The sequence below is a fragment of the Vipera ursinii genome, assembly GCF_947247035.1.
Source record: "Vipera ursinii genome assembly, chromosome: 1".
Classification (NCBI taxonomy): domain Eukaryota; kingdom Metazoa; phylum Chordata; class Lepidosauria; order Squamata; family Viperidae; genus Vipera; species Vipera ursinii.
Window position 1 is genome coordinate 202,060,935 of NC_139512.1, and position 19,640 is coordinate 202,080,574.

The window sequence follows — 19,640 nt, forward strand, 5'->3', positions numbered from 1 at the left end:
CTGAACTGTTTTAAATTGCTTTTGGAGAAACAATATTTAGACTGGTTAACAATACATTCATCTTTACTAATTGAAGTGTTAAATATTTTGTGGAAAATATTTTGTGCTGTTCCCTAAAGCTAGAGTCCAGAAGCCCTATTAATGTCAGATTAAAGAGCAAATTTTCTCAATTATGTTGCAGTTCTGAGCACTTTTATCTTGCATAGCCAGTAATTGGGATAGATTATGGAAGAAGTAGTCTAACATATCTGGAAGATAACTGTCTAGTCTACCATCTTGTTTGTAATACCATCCAGTTAAAGCTTTCTGAGTGGTTCACATTCAGCAGCCCTCCACAAACAAATAGTATCTTATTCAAGTTCGGGCGAGCCTTGAATTCCAGGATCTCAAAACAAAGATAGGAATCTTTCTCTGTGTTACCTTGATGTGCTTCCAAATATGGCATATGAAGATCTTATTATTCTTGAAGAATACGTTTAGAGGCAGGTATGGAGTAGTTATGGTACATAAGTAGGTATTTTATTGGTCCTTTCTCTGAAAAACAAATGTGTGACAATTTAAAATGCTTTCTTCAGATGTACTTAGATGGGAGATGTCAAATGTAGTAAAAGGATAGGCAGTCTGATGCCTGCTAGGAAATCAGCTACAGTGACTATAATGGGATTTGGCCTACAAATAGTTTCGGCCATGGTGCATAGGAATTCTGGGAATTGCAATCCAGTGCAGGTTGTAAAAGACTGGATCTGAAGATAGCTAGCAAAGGTCATTGGGTGGTAGCATGCTGTTTTTTTCAAAGGACTTGAACCTGTAGGACTAGGCATTCCTCCTTTGGAACATATCACGAACATCTTCTTTTAAAGGACACATCAGCAACATAATGAAAGTTAGCAGGAATTCTTCCTAAATAAGGCTGAGATAATACATATGAAAATTACAGGTGTCTGGAATCTTTTTGTGAGATTGGAACCTCTAGTTTGCTAGAATGAGAAAGTCAACTAACAGTTTAAAAGGATGCATTCTGAATAGTGTTAGATATTCTGAGTATATTTCCTAATAATTCAAGCAGACCTTAGGAAGGCATTCTGAAGATAATGTATTGTCTGGTTCTCCCTACCCTAATCTCTATAGTCTTTAAATCCAAGTGGATTCTTATTTATGTATCTAAAATTGTTGAGGTCACTTAGGGATGTTGATTTTGTTTTAAAAAATGTATTCCACTTTCTCAATACTCTTAGATGGGTAAAGATGGCCTTGAGGATTGATTTAACCATTGAATGTGATATGGTAATGCTAATGGATAAATAATGACCTTATGGGTCTCTGAGTAGGCATAGCTTTCTTATTTCAAACTTGTGAGGCTGTAGCCTACTTGCTTACCTTAACAAAGAGAAAAAAAGCTACACAGCACAGCTTTTCCCTAGTAATAATTGATTGCCAACTGTGTCCTGGTTTAACAGTACAGAATATACCCCCCCCCCCCCGGAAAATTGGATTTTGATATCAGAAGCTGAAAGGATCTTAATAGCCAAACATCCCACCACAACAGACCAGATTAGTAGGTAAATTAATGATCTAGCCTTTCTAAATTATCTGCTATTTAAGCAAGAAAGCAGCATTTTATCTGTGCATCTTGACTTGCCCAAATACCATAAACACATTTTGTGATGAGCTTAGGCAAAATAATAATAATAATAATAATAATAATAATAATAATAACAACAACAACAATAAGAAGAAGAAGAAGAAGTAATAATAATTAGTAATAATAATAATTAGTAATAATAATAATCCCAAAACAACTGGAGCACCACTTGAACACCATTGGCATTGACAAATTCACCATGTCAATTGCAAAAAGCGGCCTTACTAGGAACTGCTTCCATCCTGCAACGATATCTATAATATCATCAAACATCCACATCTGCCTATCCCAGGTTCTTGATAAGAACTCAATAGATAGACAAAAATGCCAAATCCAGTCTGAACATCTGGCTGACTGTGCAATGATCAATAATAATGATGATGGTGATGATGACAACACCTTCATCCCTCAATATATACCTTCTCTTTCCTACATTCCTATTAGTGACCAATTGCTTTCGGTGCGGGGGGGGGGGGTTCTCTTCTCATTTTGATTCAAAGTGTAAGATTCCAGCGTGGTCAGTGGCAAAATCTACAGATCGCTTTCTCTCTAGGCAGGCTGGCTTTATTTATTTTTTTCACTGTCTGCCGCCATTGGATTGCTAGTCATTAACCTTCCATTTCTGTGGCTTAGTAATGGAAGGTTTCTCAATCTCTGAACTAATTTTCTTTGGGTACTGCAAGCTGCCAAGGTGGGAGGGGAGAGAAGGAGTAAAGCATATGTGGAAAATCCTACCACAGCTGGTTATGTGAGTGCTTGTTTTTTTTCCTGTGAGGTGGCTAATAACTGCCCAATAATGTTATGATATACCAAGGTGAAGTGGGGGGGGGAGGCAGAGGCGGAGCATTTTACACATATAAGTTGCATTCCCCTTGTCTCTTCAGAGCTTTATGTGAACATAATGCTAACTCTGCAGACCTAGAGGTCATGCAATTGCTAGCAGCATGCTCTTGCATCCCTTGATAAGGGATCTGTTGACTTGCACGTGTGAATTGGCCCTACAGGTATCTCCATTATTAGAGAAATGAAGTGTGCAACAGTGGCTCTTTATGGTGCAATTTACATTACAAAGTGACCTGGAACAAATATTGTGAAAGCTGTTAGCTGAATAAGTAACTAGGTCTATGTTCCCAGCATAACTGTTCTCAAAAGAGAGGTATAATATCCTTGCAGAAAGCGGTTTTTAAACATAGCGTTAAATCTTAAGTGTGTAGCTTAATATTATCAGTCTTTCCACTATGCCTGTAAAGCCAGTTCATAAGTAGGGAGTGAACATGTACTATTAGTTCAAGATTGTAACTGAAGATAAATTGTAAATTGCTGTATTTCTGTCAAAAGAATAATACAGTTTGCTGAATCTTTTTGCTGAAAATCCATAACTCGATTATGTTAAATTCCATTTTTTAAAATATAGAGTTCAAAATCATACTCGTCTCTTTCAGTGTAATTACTTTTCCCAAAATCATTTGAACAAATATATGTGAGCATTCAGCCAAAACTGGTCTTTAATGGGACAAGTCCAAATCTTGTGCATAAATGTCCCCTGTCATTTTAAACTTCCATCATGCCATTTTTTGTGTTGGCTAAACTAATATTTTAAAGAGATTTAATGATATTCTTACTCTTTATTTCAATATCTACCTCCGCATTGTTCTTTAACTGACTATTTAAAAGAAAATCTGCAGATTTAGAATTGTCTAACAGCATTTCTGAGCTGATAATAGTTTTGGAGGCTTTGGTGGCTTGTAATGTGTTTGGATCACATGGTGAAATCAGGACGAGTTTCAACAGAATTTACTGCTATTCCACATTTCAGTTGCAATTCTTCTTGCAATAACTCCAATGGTTTAAAAGCTTGATTGGCATTTAATTGTTCAGAAGTATTAATACCTCTATTAGCCCATAATTAAAGCAGCCTATAATGCTGGAAATAGAACTGTGGCTAAAAATGGAGCAGAGCCTCTCCCACAATATCAAGTGGGATCACATAATCCTCCCTGAAGCTCTTACATGATAAAAAAATAAAACCAAACAAGAAGGCTGTCTTAGTAACATAGTCATCAACTTGAAATACCTAAATTGACTTTTGTCCTTTCTTATAACTTCATGGATTACATTTGCCATGGCTGTTCTGCAAATGAGACTTACCTTCAGAAATGAATTTGCATGCGGAAGTCCATATTCAGTTTCTTCCAGCTGAAGTATTCTCAGCTGAGTTGGAAGAAATTTTATAACACACCCTGGACAGCCATGAAAAGTTGTAATTCGCTAAACTAGGCTAAATAAGACTATCATCATCTAACTTCGTTTGAGGCTTTGGAATACATTCATATGTTTGTTGATGTTTTTAGTCCATGATCTGCTCACCACGGTTCATAATATAGCTAGAATATTCATTTCAAATTAACCTGTTGAGTATATATTAAATAACCTGGAAGCTTTAGGAATAATCTTTAGAAAGAGAACAACCAGAAGCTCATAAGTTTTTTTTTCATTACTATTCCAAAACAGAAAAATATGTTTTTTAAAATTTTATCTTTAGGAAACTGGGCAGGTTCTTTTTTAAAATCTATCTTGCTTTACTATCATTAGGCATGCTGTCACCTTACCTATATCTTGGCATTATTGCCAATTTTCCCCCCTTCCCTTCCCTTCTTTCCTCCCCATTTTTTTCTAAGTGTACTAGGCACCTTTCTGTGCCTTGAAAAAAATTCATGCTATAGCCCAGAACTGCTAGCAAGCAAGTCATATGGCAGTGTCAGATAACTGAAGTAACAGGGCTAGACTACAAAGTGAAATATCACAGATCTATACACAATGTTCCATGCTAATGTGAAATTTTCAGGTGTTATGTATACCCCACAGCAGTTGAGGGCTTTCTTTCAGAACTAGGATGAGATTCCTGGAAACCAACCCTTCCTTCAAAGAGATCATGGAGAAATCTTGTCAGATTATTTCCACCTTCATTTTCCCAATTTATCCCTTTACATGTCCACACAGACATCAGTGCTATGAATTAATCAGGCTTACTCACAGTTAAGCGTGTATATAACGATAGCTTAAAGTAGCTTGAAAACTGGCCTCTAAAAAAATGGATGACTACCATAACTGGCTTTAAAAAATTACTTGGGGAGGTGAGCAACCATCCCTTATTGCTTTAAGGTCTTGCTTAGACACGTTGGTCTGGAAATTTTTGGCATGGGTTTTCCAAGTCCAAGTAGGTTGTTGCAACACTTCTACTGTATATGGCCCAAAGGCTTTATAAATGCTATGCAAAGGCTATCTGGTTGTTGAATGGAATTATCAAAATAAAGCACATTGTAAGTGGGAGCTGGGTTCTTCTTGTTTGTAAAAGCTGTTCCAGCCTCGTGCTGCCTTCCTAATTGTTCATCATATCTTCCGCTCCAGATTTAGAGTTACGTTTTTTTCATAAAGCACGTGTTTTCTAGCTGTATTTTCTTGATTCATAAAGTTCACTTTATAATTGTTTGATTTAATGGATAGAATGCTATCCACACAGTTGGCAGAACTGGGCAAGGAGGTATTTTATGTTAGGAATAAGGAGCTCATTGGATTGCATATGCATAGTGTACTTAGAAATGCTAACTAGGAGAGCAACGGCAAAGGATGAAGTAGCCCCAAATTTCTATGAAAATGTATGTTTCCTGTTGGTGACTTCAATGCAGGTTGGTGCTTCAAGACTTGACAATATTATTACATTAACTACCACATCTTTCACTTTTGGGGGGCTACTTGGGTGAATTAACACTGTAGTAAAGGTCCTCCCAAATGGTTGTTTCATTCTTACTGATTTTTCTTCCTTCTTTTTTTTTCATGTCAGATGCAGATAGCATTATTGAAAAGGCATCACACTCTGGGATGATCAATCCAAGCCGTCAGTGGCAGGTCTTGAAGCAAAATTCTGGCGTAGCTCATTTTGAATACCAGATCCGGGTCACCTGTGATGAACACTACTATGGTTTTGGATGCAACAAACTTTGTCGACCAAGAGATGACTTCTTTGGACACTATACTTGTGATCAGAATGGCAATAAAACTTGCTTGGAAGGCTGGATGGGACCAGACTGCAACAGAGGTTTGTAATACCCATGTTCTGTTTCTTGTACATCCTCCACTCCCAAATTCTAGAGGCCAAAGAGGTTATCTTTTTAGGCCAACTAAACATCTGCTCAGAAGAAGTGGTTTTGTTAGAACTTAGGCAAACAAGTTCTACCTTCACATATATGCTAATGAGGTCAGAGTTGGTAATGACTGAGTAAGGAGACTAAAGATACAGATGTCGTCAAGAGATAATAATAATTATTATTATTATTATTATTATTATTATTATTATTATGTTTCTAGCAAACATCCAAGATTTTTTTATTGCTGTGGTAAAGGCAAATTCCATGCTGGGAAACATGGAGGAATGAACACATATTTAAGTTACCAGAACTGTAATGCCTTTACGGGGAGGTTAGAAGTTGAATGGTGAACAAATCAAAACAGGTAAAAGAAGCACTACAGAATCCAATCCGGGTCAGTCACCAGGAGCACAGATTTTGTCTTCCAAGCTTTCGGGCGCATGCTGGAGCCCATTCACAGGGAACTTCTCTCTAGAGTCAGTCCCGGTGACCAAGCCAGATTGGATCCTGCAACATCATCCTGGGACACGTATATTCGCCTTCATTTGTAAAAGAAGTACTGCTTCATACAAGATGCAGATAAACAGAACATGTTCATCCTGAAAGCTGTAATGATGATACCAGTTTAACTTGTTTGAAAAGCAGATTAGATCAGTAAACCTACTTGCCCACAGTGCAGTTGGCACAATGCAGATATCACACGAACCAACCTCTTTAGCCTACTGATACAGCCATCCTTGAACAGTTACATTCCCTACCAGTGAAGAAGGGACCGAAAGGATTTGAACAGCATAAAGGCTGTGTTACAGCAATCCAGCTTGGACACCACTAGTGGATGAATAACTTGACTTCTCCAGGGAGAGCTGCAGCTGGCAAAACAAAACAAAACTCCTTAACGTTGCTGCCTAAGCTTTCTCAGCTAGTGATATATCCAGGAGACCTCCCAAGCTGTGTTTGTTTTCAGTTTAATAATGCATGATTATTTTGTGAGTTGTGACTTCCATTCAGTACCTCATATGACTTGGTCTAATGTGGCCTCTTAGAGGTAGTACTATGCTTGCAGATCCTGACTTAATATAGATCAATCTTCCCTGTCCTCCTGGGCTGTATGTGTGAGTCAGTAAGTGAGTGAGAAAGAGTGATTGTATTTTTTTGGAATATTTTTTTTAAAAAAAATTATATACATATTGAGCTGCAAAACAAAACCTAAGCTTCTTTATAGCCAAGAACGCATCTGAGGCCTAATAGACCTCATTTTATTTTAGAAATTAAAAAATGGTAGCTTTCCTCCCTTCCTTGAAGAAGGACAGTAGTAAATGGGGGGTTCTGTTAAAGAGGGGCTTCCATAGGTATCAGGTAGGATCATAATTAGGAATTATACCCTCTACATCAGCCATTTTGCGAATGGATGAACCTCATCCCAGTAACCAACGTCTAGCAAGCACCCACAGGATGTCCTCTACATTCCAGAAGTGACCACCAGTCCCCAAAGCCTGGGGATGCCTAAATAACCAAACATAACCTCTCTTTAAAAAGCAACTATATCTCATATTATGGACTGTTTAACTTTGTACCACACAGCCCTAGGTGTACAGATTGCCAAAACCGATTGCCAAAACGGAGGATCCCTCAGATTGCCAAGACAGAGGAGCAGGTAGCAGAATGATGGGGAAAGATTGCTACCTGAGCTGCTGCTGCTACTAACTAGAGCAGAAGTTAATATTGGGGTGTCAATTTAAGAATGTTTCGCCCATGAGACTTCCACAAACTGGCCTACCCTCCTCTTCTCTAGTTTTGCTTTTTAAGAAATCCTTGTGAAAAGCTTTTTGAGGTCTACACTTGTTGCATTTGCAATTGGACAGGGACTCCCTCTATGCTGAAACCTCTGCTTAAAAATGGCCTGTACCCTGATACCTACACCTGCCGTTTAGGCTTGCCAGGTGGCTTCCGCTGGAAAACCTTTGGAGACCACATTGTTGCACACATGCAAGAAGAGTATGGGGAATCTGTGAATGTGTAAGATAGTGGAATGACCATGCCTGCTTGCTTTTTGGCCTTACCTACCTCTGGCATGCACTTCTTTCCTCAAAGCTAGATACAATTTTGTTTGATTTGAAAATGATCCCTTTCTGAGTCTGCTATGTTTCATATTGCTACCCACAAACAAGCATTAAAAAAAATTAATTCATTTGTTAATGCTAAGAAAGCAAGTGGAAGAACCTTGGTTGCTTTTCTGTTATGCATTGTCTATGGTGCTATCCGTGCATTACAAATCATCAAACATTTCACTGTTGGAGTGGGTGAAAGGTGCTTTTACGCAAATGACTTGCAGCTATAATATGTGGGTGCATAAATGGATAAACTACTTAAGAGACAGAAAATGCTGCAGGCCATTAAAGTCTTTACAACTTTCAACATTGGGCTTGTGTAAATTTGTTAATGAAGCTTTCACCGAGCAGTTGAGACCCCTTCTTTGTAGGCTGCTGGCGTGAAGAATCTCAATTTCTTTTTTACTAGTGCTGACTGGCCTATTAAACTTACCAGGGGATTCAAGGTGCAAGAAACGTTTTTTTGTACATTTATTTCTCCCATTCCCTTTTTAATTTTCTCCATTTTTCTCTTTTCAGCAATCTGTCGTCAGGGTTGCAACCCCAAACATGGTTCTTGTAAAATTCCTGGAGAATGCAGGTAAAGCAAAGAAATCTTTTCTTTCTTAAATGATTCAGAATTGCTGTAAAGTTTAAAAAGAGAGAGAGAGAGAGAGTAGCATTGGGGCAGTCTTGATGCTTAACTTTGAAGCAAATATTCTCAACCCCAGGGCTCGGGAAAGAAAACAATGCTTTGGGAAGTTATCTTGGAAAAGCCTGTTGCATGTAAACGTATTTCATTTGGGTCTGGGGGCAGGAAGTCAAATCGACTTTACCTTCTATACTGAATGGCAGCTAAATTCTTGGGCCAGCGTTAGTGGGTAATCCGTTGGAGGCATTAACTTCTAGTAAGTGTAATTATATGACTGGTTTTAGCATTCTCCATCTCCTCCCCTCCATTCTTTCCCTCAAGTTTTCCCATCAGTAGGCACAAGTTGAGCATTCTTGAGACGGGATTAATGCGGCCTCCTTGGGTCCTCTGCTCTTGGGAGCCAGACTTCAGAGTGATGAGAGGTTAATAGCTTGGATGGAATCTTGTCCATCTGTAGATCTTCTTGATGAGGCAGAGGGCTGCTGTGGTTCTTTGATGTCTCCTGTCTTTTCTGGCAAGCAGACAAGGTTGGGGTGGGGAGGTGGGGTGGGAGAACAGCTTGCATGTTGCCATCTTTGAATTGGGTTTGCATTAAGGTAAGGCTGGTGAGCATTGGGGTTAGGAACCTTTGCTTTTTAACACTTCCTCTCTTTCCGGAGTAATTGCTGCCTGCGTTTCAGGCGCAGGAAAGGGAAGCGCCTTGACACTGGCAGAAGGGCCCTCCAGAAGCTGACTGTGTACTCAGACATATTGTGGGGTTTTTGGTTTCTTCCCTAGTCTGACTTCGAGACTCGGTCACCGAAGCCAGAAGCATTTGGGGAGGTCAAGAAAATCTTTGGCCTCAGGGAACCACTTGAGGTTTAGAGGTTTGCCAGTCTGAATCCAGAGAATAGCTTTATATTCCAAAAAGTGGTGGCAAGCACAGTGAAAAGGGGGGGGGGTGTCAGTCGGACGTCGTCTTTCCCCCTCCATTGGCAAGCATTGTGACCAATCATCCCCAGGCCTGCCCAATCATATCTTGGCAAGCCAATGCACTCCTCTCTCTTTCTTAATCTCAGAGCCAATCAACTCCCTGCTTTCCTCTCCCTGGTAACGGCTCCCACCCCATTTGTGTCCTCTCAAAAGTCAAGTAGACCACTGCCAATAACTCCATAAGGACCTCTCTGTAGAAAACAGGACTATTACTTGTCTGGCAGCTGTCAAGCCTTTATTGATCCATGTCTGCCTGGAGAAGATCCTCGGCTTACAACAGTTCATTTAATGACCATTCAAAGTTACAACATTAGTGATAAAGTGACTTATGACCATTTTTCATACTTTATGACCATGGTTACATGATCAAAATTTGGATGCTTGGCAACTGACGCATATTTATGATGGTTCCACTGTCCCGGGTCATGTGATCAACTTTTGCAACCTTCTGACAAGCAAAGTCAATGGGGAAGCCAGATTCACTTAACAACTGCAGTGATTCACTTAAGAACTGTGGCGAGAAAAGTTGTAAAATAGGACAAAATTCATTTAGCAAAGGTTTTGCTTGGCAACAGACATTTTGGGCTCAATTGTGCTCGTACGTCAAGGACTATCTGTAAGTGGAGCTGCCAGTTGGTCACCCCGGGAGGGCCCTTGTGCGGTACACAACATTCCTTCAGCAGCAGTAGGATACTCTGCATTCTCTCAGGACACTTGCTCCATGTTAGAAGTAGCTTCCACCTTGCAGCTGCACAGTATTTGCAAAAGAGAGGAATCTGTTTGAAACAGGACTAGCCCAGCATGGCTGCTCCCCTGAGGCCCCTCTCAGTTGCAGAAGTGGAATATGATTATGTTGGGAAGAGACATGTTAATTATGAACTCGAGTGCCCTTCCCCTTTTAGTCATCAGAGCTTGCTTGCTTTTGAAAGCCTTTCTACCAAAGGTGGGCTCCATCCCGGGACTGCCTGGAATGGAGGGGAGGGGGGGGGGAGGGGGGCAGGTAGGCCATATCCTGTGCCTTTGTTGTGGAGAAAATCGGATCGAAATCTAAGTAGCCCTAACAGGCTATCCAGAAGAGGAAAAGTGGTAAGGTTCTTGCTCTGGCTGTCTATCCGTGCAGACTCACCCTCAACCAGCCTGTCGTATTTCTTTGCCCTATTTTGGTTGGGCTGGATCCCAAGAGATGCACAAGCCAAAGCAGCAAAAGATTTGTGCTTCTGTCATCCGGCTGAATGTGCCTTAGAGGGTTTGCCTGCATTCCTTGCTAGCCAGAACAACAGGCTTTGTTTCCAGAGTTCAAGCCTTCCTGTGCCTCTCGCCTCCCACTTGCTGCCCAGACATGCATTATTGCCCTTATTTACTTAAGGTGCAACTTTCCCACACTTCATATATATATATATATATACATACAAACACACATACACAAACACACACACACACACACACACATACACACTCCAGCAGCAGAGCTGCCCTTCCTGATACCCCAGCCTCAATTATCTTCTTGGACTCAGGGAAACCAAACTATATGCCATGTTCTTTTTTATTTTTATTTTTCCCACTGAGTTGGGATGAGTCACAGTCTGCTCTGTTACAAACGCAGCAGTTTAAATAAAAATAAAAGCCCGGCCAAAGCTGCTTTTAAGACCCAAAACAAAACCGTATGGAAGTTTCTCTCATTCTCATTGGAAGTGATGCGGACTCCCCCACCCCACATTAAAACAAAAAAAGACCTGATCAAGATGAAGTGGACCCATTTTGTAAGCCAGGCTCTTTTTTTTAAAAGCATACAGTGGCTGGATGTATGTTAATGTGGAAAGACTTAATAAATTCCTCTGCTAAAATTAGCCTTGCTTCAGTTTGGCTTATTTTTTTGGAACTGAACTATCAAGATGGGCCTTGCCTAGCATTAAAAATAAAGTTAGATTTTAGAGGCTGTTTTTTTTTTTTTAAAAAAAAGACAACACCCACCCCCCCCCGCGCTGCTTTGTGTTTAAGCAGTGTGTGCTGCAGCGGCTGTTGGCCCTTAAAACTACAGTGGTCTGTTCTGGAAGTCCGTCTTCCCCAACATCACATTCTCCTTTCCAGCACTGCCTGCCAGTGATGGGGGCTGTGTAGTCCAAAATTTCAGGAAGCTTTTTTTGTGAGGGGCAGGAGAGAAGCTGCTATAAGCTTTTGTTCCGTGCAAGGATTGAAATCCGTCTTTTTATCCTTCTGGGGCTTTCTTTATTCAAAGGGGAACTTCCATTTCCTCTGCTCTGCTGCTCCCAGAGAAGATTCCACAACAATCAGGACTTGAAATACCTGTTGTTTTCAATCTGTCAGTGGCATCAAGGCCTCTATCTCTCTTTCTCAAAGCTGCTGCTTCTGTTTAAAAAAATAAATAAAAAGATAATCATTAAGGGGAGTGGCTTTCTATCTGAGGTGTTTTGTTTTTGTTGTTTTTAGGAGAATTGAAGCATGATATTAGCGCTAATAATGGTTTAGCTCCCCAGTCGTATCCCTGCTGTTATTTTTCTCATCCCAAGGCTGTGTGGTAGGGTATTGTTTTGAAAATTGAATGAAAAGGGTTGTTTTGGTATGTTAGGTCCAATGGAGTTGAGTAATTGCAGTTGATTGTTTCTCCCTAGATGTTGGGTATGAAACGCCTCTTTTGTTCGCTCACAATTTCACACTTGCAGATATTTCATTTTCCACCTCAGATGGTACATTTTATTATTTTCTTTTAAAAAAAACATTGGCAGTGCCGTAGTGCCCCAAGGGCGGGAACGCGGGGGAGACTGGATAGTTGGCTAATAAATTATTTTTCCCAGATTTTGTTCTGACATCAACTTGCCTTATAGAGCGTGTGTTTGTTGTTTTAAACTTACATAAGCCTTTGAGCCAAAGTTTAAATAAAATCATGGTAGAACTGGGGGGTCCCTGTACTGAACTGTGTCTGCGGCAGCTGTATCAAGTCCCACCCTGTCCCCTTTCATGTTGTGTATGGAGAAGGAGACTATCTAATAGAAACATTGCTTTGGGACTTCTGTTATTATCTGGTTTAAAGTGGCTTCCTTTTCCTCACGTCAGCATGTGACTCCTAGTAACTGCCTACCCCAAACAGTGGTACATCTCTGAGCAGAATTGTGGGGAAAGGGAAACCTAGTTAGCTAGCTGCTTCATCCTGCTGGGCTGTTTGCCTTTCTGCTGAAATGTCCCTAACCCCTTGTATTCATGAGGGTCTTTGGATAATTGTTGCTCCTCCTGACTCATTCTTTTCTCTTTTCACCCTGATTCCTTTCTCTAATCCATTTGTCAAGGCCCAGAGATTGATCTCTTGTGTCCACCCACCCACCCACTCTCCCTCCTGCCTTTCTGTGAGCTTCAGAATAGCATAGAGCCTTGTCCTCAATGGCTCCACACTGAGCCTCCTAGAAGAGTTATTCTGTTGTACAAAGGCTGCCTTTAGAGAGACCTTGGTTAAATCTGTTTGTTTACAAGAAGCCACCAAATAAGTCTCCGAAAGAATGCTGCATTTAAAAAAAAAGGAAAGTAAAACTTGGACTTTCCAGCCACTGGTCTTTTTATTTCCTTTCGGGGATATAATTCCAAGCTCTCTTTCTTTGAAGGTGTCAGTATGGATGGCAAGGCCAGTATTGCGACAAATGCATTCCACACCCAGGCTGTGTCCATGGCACTTGCAATGAACCGTGGCAGTGTCTCTGTGAAACCAACTGGGGTGGCCAGTTCTGCAATAAAGGTAGGCTGAATCTAGGAGGAGCTGGGGGGGGGGGTTTGAAATGCCAATAAATATCATGGAGGTTGGGGTGGTAGGTAGAAAGCGCACTTTGGCCCTGCTGGGTTTGCTTTCCCTATTCTGCTTATGAGCTTGCTGCCATCTGATTGCTTTGTCTTGGAGAATAGCATGACAGAGGACACAGAATATCTGCTTTGAAACCTCTTATTCATTCTTTGGCTCCTGTTTATCCCTTGCAGATCTCAACTACTGTGGGACTCACCCGCCTTGTTTGAACGGAGGGACCTGTAGCAACACGGGCCCTGACAAATATCAGTGTTCTTGCCCTGAAGGCTATTCGGGACAAAACTGTGAAATTGGTAAGAAATTCTCCAGGGCCTACTCTGTTGTATTCAAGCACCATGGCTGCACCCCTAGGGATCATCTGGGCAGAATGAGAGATGGGAAGAGAATGCAAAATTTATTTATTTATTTATTTTATTTAGATTTATATACCGCCCTTTCCCGAAGGACTCAGGGCGGTTTACAGGGCATTTAAAAAACAGTCAGTACAAACATCAAAACAAAAGAGATTAAATAGAACCCTGAGAAAATTAAAACCCAGTTAAAATTAGAATTAAAAATATTCTCAGCCTGGGCCCGAGAGCTCGAAGAGCCAGGTCTTCAGGTCCCGGCGGAATGAACGGAGGTTGGGGGCAGTCCTAAGCTCCGCAGGCAGCTGGTTCCACAGGGCAGGCGCACCCACTGAGAAGGCCCTACCCCTGGGTGTTACCCGCCAGCAGTCTTTAACCGGCGGCACCCTGAGGAGACCCTCCCTGTGGGAGCGCACTGGACGAAGGGAACTTGATGCTGGCAGCAGGTGTTCCCTCAAATATCCCGGACCCTCGCCATTTAGGGCTTTATAGGTCGTCACCAGCACCTTGAAAAATTGTATTACAGCGCATAGTAGGAAAACAGTGGTTCTCCAGAACTTTGCACTCCAGCTTTCATCTGGCTTACCCGGCATCGCTAATGGCAAGAATAATGGGAACTGAAGTCCAAAAGAACTCCAACTTCCATTCTTGAGGAAGTCAGCCATAACCATTCTTTTCATGCATTGGCCTCTAACCTCTAGCTTGGCACCCTGCCATTGGTTTCAGGGTAAACCTGGTAGCATTCAAAGATGGACAGAGTATTAGGTCCCCTGCAAGATGGAAAGTTGGAGGAGCCCAAGGAAGCAGGGAGTGGCTTTGAGGGTGAGAGGGGAGGGTTCACCTTGGCAGCTTTGGCTAAGCTGAAGGTAATTCTGTTCTTGCTGCAGCGGAACACGCTTGTCTTTCGGATCCTTGCCACAATGGAGGAAGCTGCCTTGAGACCCCTACTGGATTTGAATGTGTCTGTGCGCTAGGCTGGGCAGCACCAACCTGCACGCTTAGTAAGTGAACTGGAATGACAAAGCTTTAACCTCTCTTGCCTCCTCCTTAAGTGTCACAGAAATTTCCAAATAGTTCTTAATAGTTACTGCTGTCAGAAACCATGCTGATTTCCAAAAGGCGGTACCGGTTTCCACCTTTTAAAGATTCTCCATTAAGAATTCCCAAATTCTTAAACCTTTTATTACTCGCGCATCTTGCTAGTATTATCTGTGAGTTTGGGAGAAGAAAACTAGAGCAGGTTCTTCTGTCTTACACGTGTTATCTTTTCAGTGAAAATCAGTTCCAGTGTCCCTGGACAAGTAAAAATTATACCTCAGGAGAGATCAGAACTGCAGTTAAGGACAGATGAGAACTGAAAAGCAGAGCTGGACAGTACTTTGATTCAGAAAAGATGTTTTGGAATATGCATGAATGCAAAGGAAAACAGAATGGCAGTTTATTATAATTATATTATTTAGTATAATTATTATAAGGAAAATTATTACAATAAAATAATGTGTGCAGAATGTCCCATGTTGGTTGGAGAGATAGTAGTGTGTGAAACCCTGGGAAGTCCCTCTTAGTGTTGAGAGTACAAGTCTTGGAAGGGTTGAATTGCTATAAGACAGCTCTCTGGTTTTTCCTGGGCCCCACTTGAACTTCTCCCAAGTCTAAATGAATTCAGTGGAGTTTTTTTCAGACTTGAGCTTCAGATTCTGGCACTTAAAAAGCAGGGCAGGAATGTTTTTGTGAATATCCATGAATGAATATTTTCACTGGCATTCTGGCTGGAGTGTAGTTATCTCCTGTTGGAGGACAATGTGAAATTGACTAGCACTTTTCCTGAAGGCTATTAACTCCAGAAAACCTGACGGAGTATGAACATTCCTGGTGTTGAAAGTTTCATCTTATCCAAATTCATGACTACGTTTAAGGATGTCTGAGGCAGAAAAGACAGTTTGAGGAGGCAGGGAGGAGTGAAAAGTGAAGGGCACGATGTAAAAGTTGGATATTTCTTTTGGTATATAGCAAAGGGATGCATAATTGCTGAAGTGTTGGTCGGATGACAGTTGCCTAACCTAAGGCTAAATAAATCTTTTCTTGGCAGATATTGACGACTGTTCTCCAAACCCTTGTGGGCATGGAGGGACTTGCCAGGATCTAGTTGACGGATTTAAATGTGTTTGCCCACCTCAGTGGACTGGTAAAACTTGTCAAATAGGTATGTATGATGGTGAGAGCCACTGTGCCTTGAGCTGATTGGGGAAACCTCAGGTTCTTTTCTTCTCTTCCCAGATAACAATGCTTAATCTGTGGAGATGGTTAAATTGCATAATCTAACAGATTTTCCATGGGTGCCCATGCATTATGGAAGGAAATTTCAAAATATCTATATCTATCTATCTATCTATCTATCTATCTATCTATCTATCTATCTATCTATCTATCTATCATCTATCTATATATCTATCTATAAGGTAAAGGTAAAGGTTCCCCCGCACATGCGTGCTAGTCGTTTCCGACTCTAGGGACCAGTGCTCATCTCCGTTTCAAAGCCGAAGAGCCAGCGCCTGTCCGAGGATGTCTCCGTGGTCATGTGGCCAGCATGACTAGATGCCAAAGGCGCACGGAACGCTGTTACCTTCCCACCGTAGTGGTCCCTATTTTTCTACTTGCATTTTTACGTGCTTTCGAACTGCTAGGTTGACAGAAGCTGGGACGAGTAACAGACGCTCACTCTGTTACGCGGCACTCAGGATTCGACCCACCAAACTGCCAACCTGATCGACAAGCTCAGCGTCCTAACCCACTGAGCCACCGCATCCCTATATCTATCTTTATCTATATCTATATATCTATATCTATATCTATCTATATCTATCTATCTATCTATCTATCTATCTATCTATCTATCTATCTATCTATAGATATAGATAGATATAGATATAAAATTTATCTATCTATCTGAGAAATTCAGATTTGTTAATCTGGGAATCTCGAGTTGCTTGAATTCAGAGGAGAAGACCTTCCTACCATTTTCCCAAGGGCACAAGATTAACCTCTGCAGTTATCTTAGCCCTTCCCATCTCCCTGCATGGTGATTCTGGGGGAAGTAGCCCCCTTTATGCAACTCCCGAGACTGTTTGCTTATCTTGGGATCGGCTGCGATGTGTAATTGGTTGCTGTGAAGAGCAAATATATGCTCCTCAAGGCCGTGCACTCTCCTACCTGTTTCCCCCTCTCTTTTGGCCTCGTGGGAAAGTCAGGGCATCTCACCAGCCTCATTAACTCATCCAGCCAGGAGAATTTGCAGCTGCATTCCAACCTCTGGCTTGATCCCCTGAAGAATGAGTCATCTGCACTTTGAAGACCATGTTTTAATCCCAAGGACTGAGGGTGCTCTCTCTATTCCTTGGCTAATCTCCACTTCACTCACCTCTTCCTGCCTCCCCCTCCCCCTTTAAAAGTAATTGCTCTTAATCACGAGGGGGCTGGTGTCTCAGTGCTACTGATGCCATTGTGAGAAATCAGAACACGCTTTAGTGATTTAAATGCCGGACTAGGCTGCCTGGTGCCCTCCCAAAGTTTTGGGCTGTGCTTCCTCTAGTTTGCGATGACGGGCTGCAGCTGCTGGGAGCTGTATTCCCAAATGTTTGCAGGGCATCAGGTTGCCTAGCCCTGAAGTAGTTCTTCTCTTGCTTGTGCAATTGTGTAATCTTTCAGAGTCCACTGGCTTTTTAATAAACATGGAGTAGTGCCTGCTGTGAAAACAAGAGAGGGATGTGCTTTCCTCTTTCATTCTACCCACGGCTGAACGTTGAGCAATTCCATTTTCTCTTTTCAGATGCCAACGAATGCGAGGGCAAACCTTGTATCAATGCCAATTCCTGCAGGAACCTGATTGGTAGTTATTACTGCAATTGTATTGCTGGCTGGACTGGCCAGAATTGTGAGACCAGTAAGTTTGAGCACGGGTGTAGCTTGGGGGAGTCGAAGTGCAAAGTGTTGCAATCAGCACCAACCTTGGAGTTTAAATTTTGTCATAATTCAGTCAGAAGGAAGTGGGGACAGGAGGGGCGGGGGGGGGGCAGGGAGAGTCACTGATGTTTTTAGAAAGGGAGTAGTCAATCTGGCAAGAATAAGAAGCAATTTTATCAAACCCATTAGTCCACAATATGGCTAGATTCTGATAAGGTGGCTTGAAACAATGATGTGAAGTTTCAGTTTAACTCTACTGGAAGAAATGCTGAAGGTTCCCACCCATTACAATAACTGTTATCTCGAGGAAAGCAAGCAGGAAATTTCACAGAGTTTTATCTAGCCTGGAGCTACAGAGCCCCCTGGTTTTTGTTTTTCCAATTTTGGATTTCACTTGCTGTATTGCCTTCCCACCCAGGTTGTGTTTTTCTTCTTTTAATTACAGATATTGATGACTGTGTGGGACAGTGTCAGAACGGAGGGACTTGTAAAGTAAGTGATGGCTGATTTCTTTTTGATGGGTCTTAGTACCAGTTTTCAGCAGAGAATAGCGATGAAAGAGTGAATGGGCAGCGGTCGCTCTTGAGTTTGTGTCATTTTTGGTTGGATGTCTGCTAATTTGGGAATGAGATTTGAGGGAGAAAAGAATTCCTCGTTATTCCTACTGAAAGAGTCTTTTCTCTCAAAATATGCCTCTGAGGTTCTCTCTCACTCTCTCTCTCTGTCTTTCTCTCTCTCTCTCTCTCTTAAATTAAGCTCCCACACTGGATGATTGGAAAAAGATAACAAATAATTTAAATTCTAGTCTGCAAGCAAATCCAGGAAACAGATTGGGAGAGTTCATAATTGAATTCACAAAAATCAAATTCCTTAAGCACCCCTACAACAGCCAGAGTTAGTTATTCACTCGTTTCAGAAAGGTTGTGGCGCTGGATGACGTGTTATTTTGGCCCAGCGTTCCCGCTATGAAACAAAATCTGCCCTTCGGAAAGGTTGCCAGTCAAATCTAAATTCAACCATTTTACTCTTTAAATCCCAAGGAATCCAGTCTCGTATACTTGCCTCCCTCAGTGGTCCATTGGCAGAAGCTTATTTTATTACTAAATTGTTTCCGTAGGAAAGGTCTTTTTGGTCATTCTAGAAATGGAACATCAACCCTCAAAGCTTGTCTAGCTTAGCATCACTACTTTACTGCTACTGTCAACTCGCTAACTTGCACACAAGCCACATAACCATGGTTTGGTATAATCATGGACAATTTGCACACACCATTGGGATAATGGGTGGATTTTCCATCGGATTAATCAACTGCGAAATGATCATGTTAAAACTTAGCATGATGCGTGAACTAGGCCATTCCATATGAAGGGGAAATCGTTTTATGCTAAATAAGCGCAAAAAGGAGGTTAATGGTAGCCTCACTTGCAGGGTCATTAAATTTCATAAAACCTTTGATGGTGACATTTAATGGTTTTCCCTTCATACATAATTTTGTGTCATTTTTCACATTTTAGAAAAATAATGCTATCACGTGCTATTAATGTATGTTCAAAAATCTCAATGCGTGAATGCGTAATTTGTTGCTACCAGCAGCTGTTGTGTGAATTTTAATATATTCCATCTTTAGCCTATCCTTCATTCAAATTGGCATGCATCTTCTTCTGCTCTGCTCCCGTGGTGGTCTCATTTTAATGCTCTCAACAGTTAGAAAGAGGAGGGCTTCACGGATGAAATGGGAGTTCAGCCTGACATCGAAGGGATTGTTGCTCACCCACAAATTAGGCATTGAGCACAAAATGTATGAGTTTTCTTTTTTTTTCAGGAAAAGAGGCTGGGAGAGGCCTGATTTTCCTTCCACTTTATTTCTGCCCCTTTTTCTCAGCTTGACTTTAGTAATAGCAATAGCCCTTAGCACTTATATACTGCTTCGCAGTGCTTTACAGCTCTCTCTCTAAGCAGTTTACAGAGTCAGGCTATTTCCCCCCCCCCCAAACAATCCGGGTCTTCATTTTACCGACCTGGGAAGGATG

General features: G+C 41.4%; 1 protein-coding gene across 1 annotated transcript in view; it reads left to right on the forward strand.

Annotated features, from left to right (window-relative positions):
• JAG1 (jagged canonical Notch ligand 1) overlaps positions 1-19,640 on the forward strand; it is a 59,221-nt gene that overhangs the window by 19,090 nt on the left and 20,491 nt on the right. Inside the window, exons 4-11 of the mRNA XM_083379771.1 lie at positions 5,484-5,738; positions 8,415-8,475; positions 13,110-13,240; positions 13,477-13,596; positions 14,538-14,651; positions 15,740-15,853; positions 17,477-17,590; positions 18,056-18,102. Coding sequence (XP_083235897.1) covers positions 5,484-5,738; positions 8,415-8,475; positions 13,110-13,240; positions 13,477-13,596; positions 14,538-14,651; positions 15,740-15,853; positions 17,477-17,590; positions 18,056-18,102 — 956 coding nt within the window. The remainder of the gene's footprint in view (positions 1-5,483; positions 5,739-8,414; positions 8,476-13,109; positions 13,241-13,476; positions 13,597-14,537; positions 14,652-15,739; positions 15,854-17,476; positions 17,591-18,055; positions 18,103-19,640) is intronic.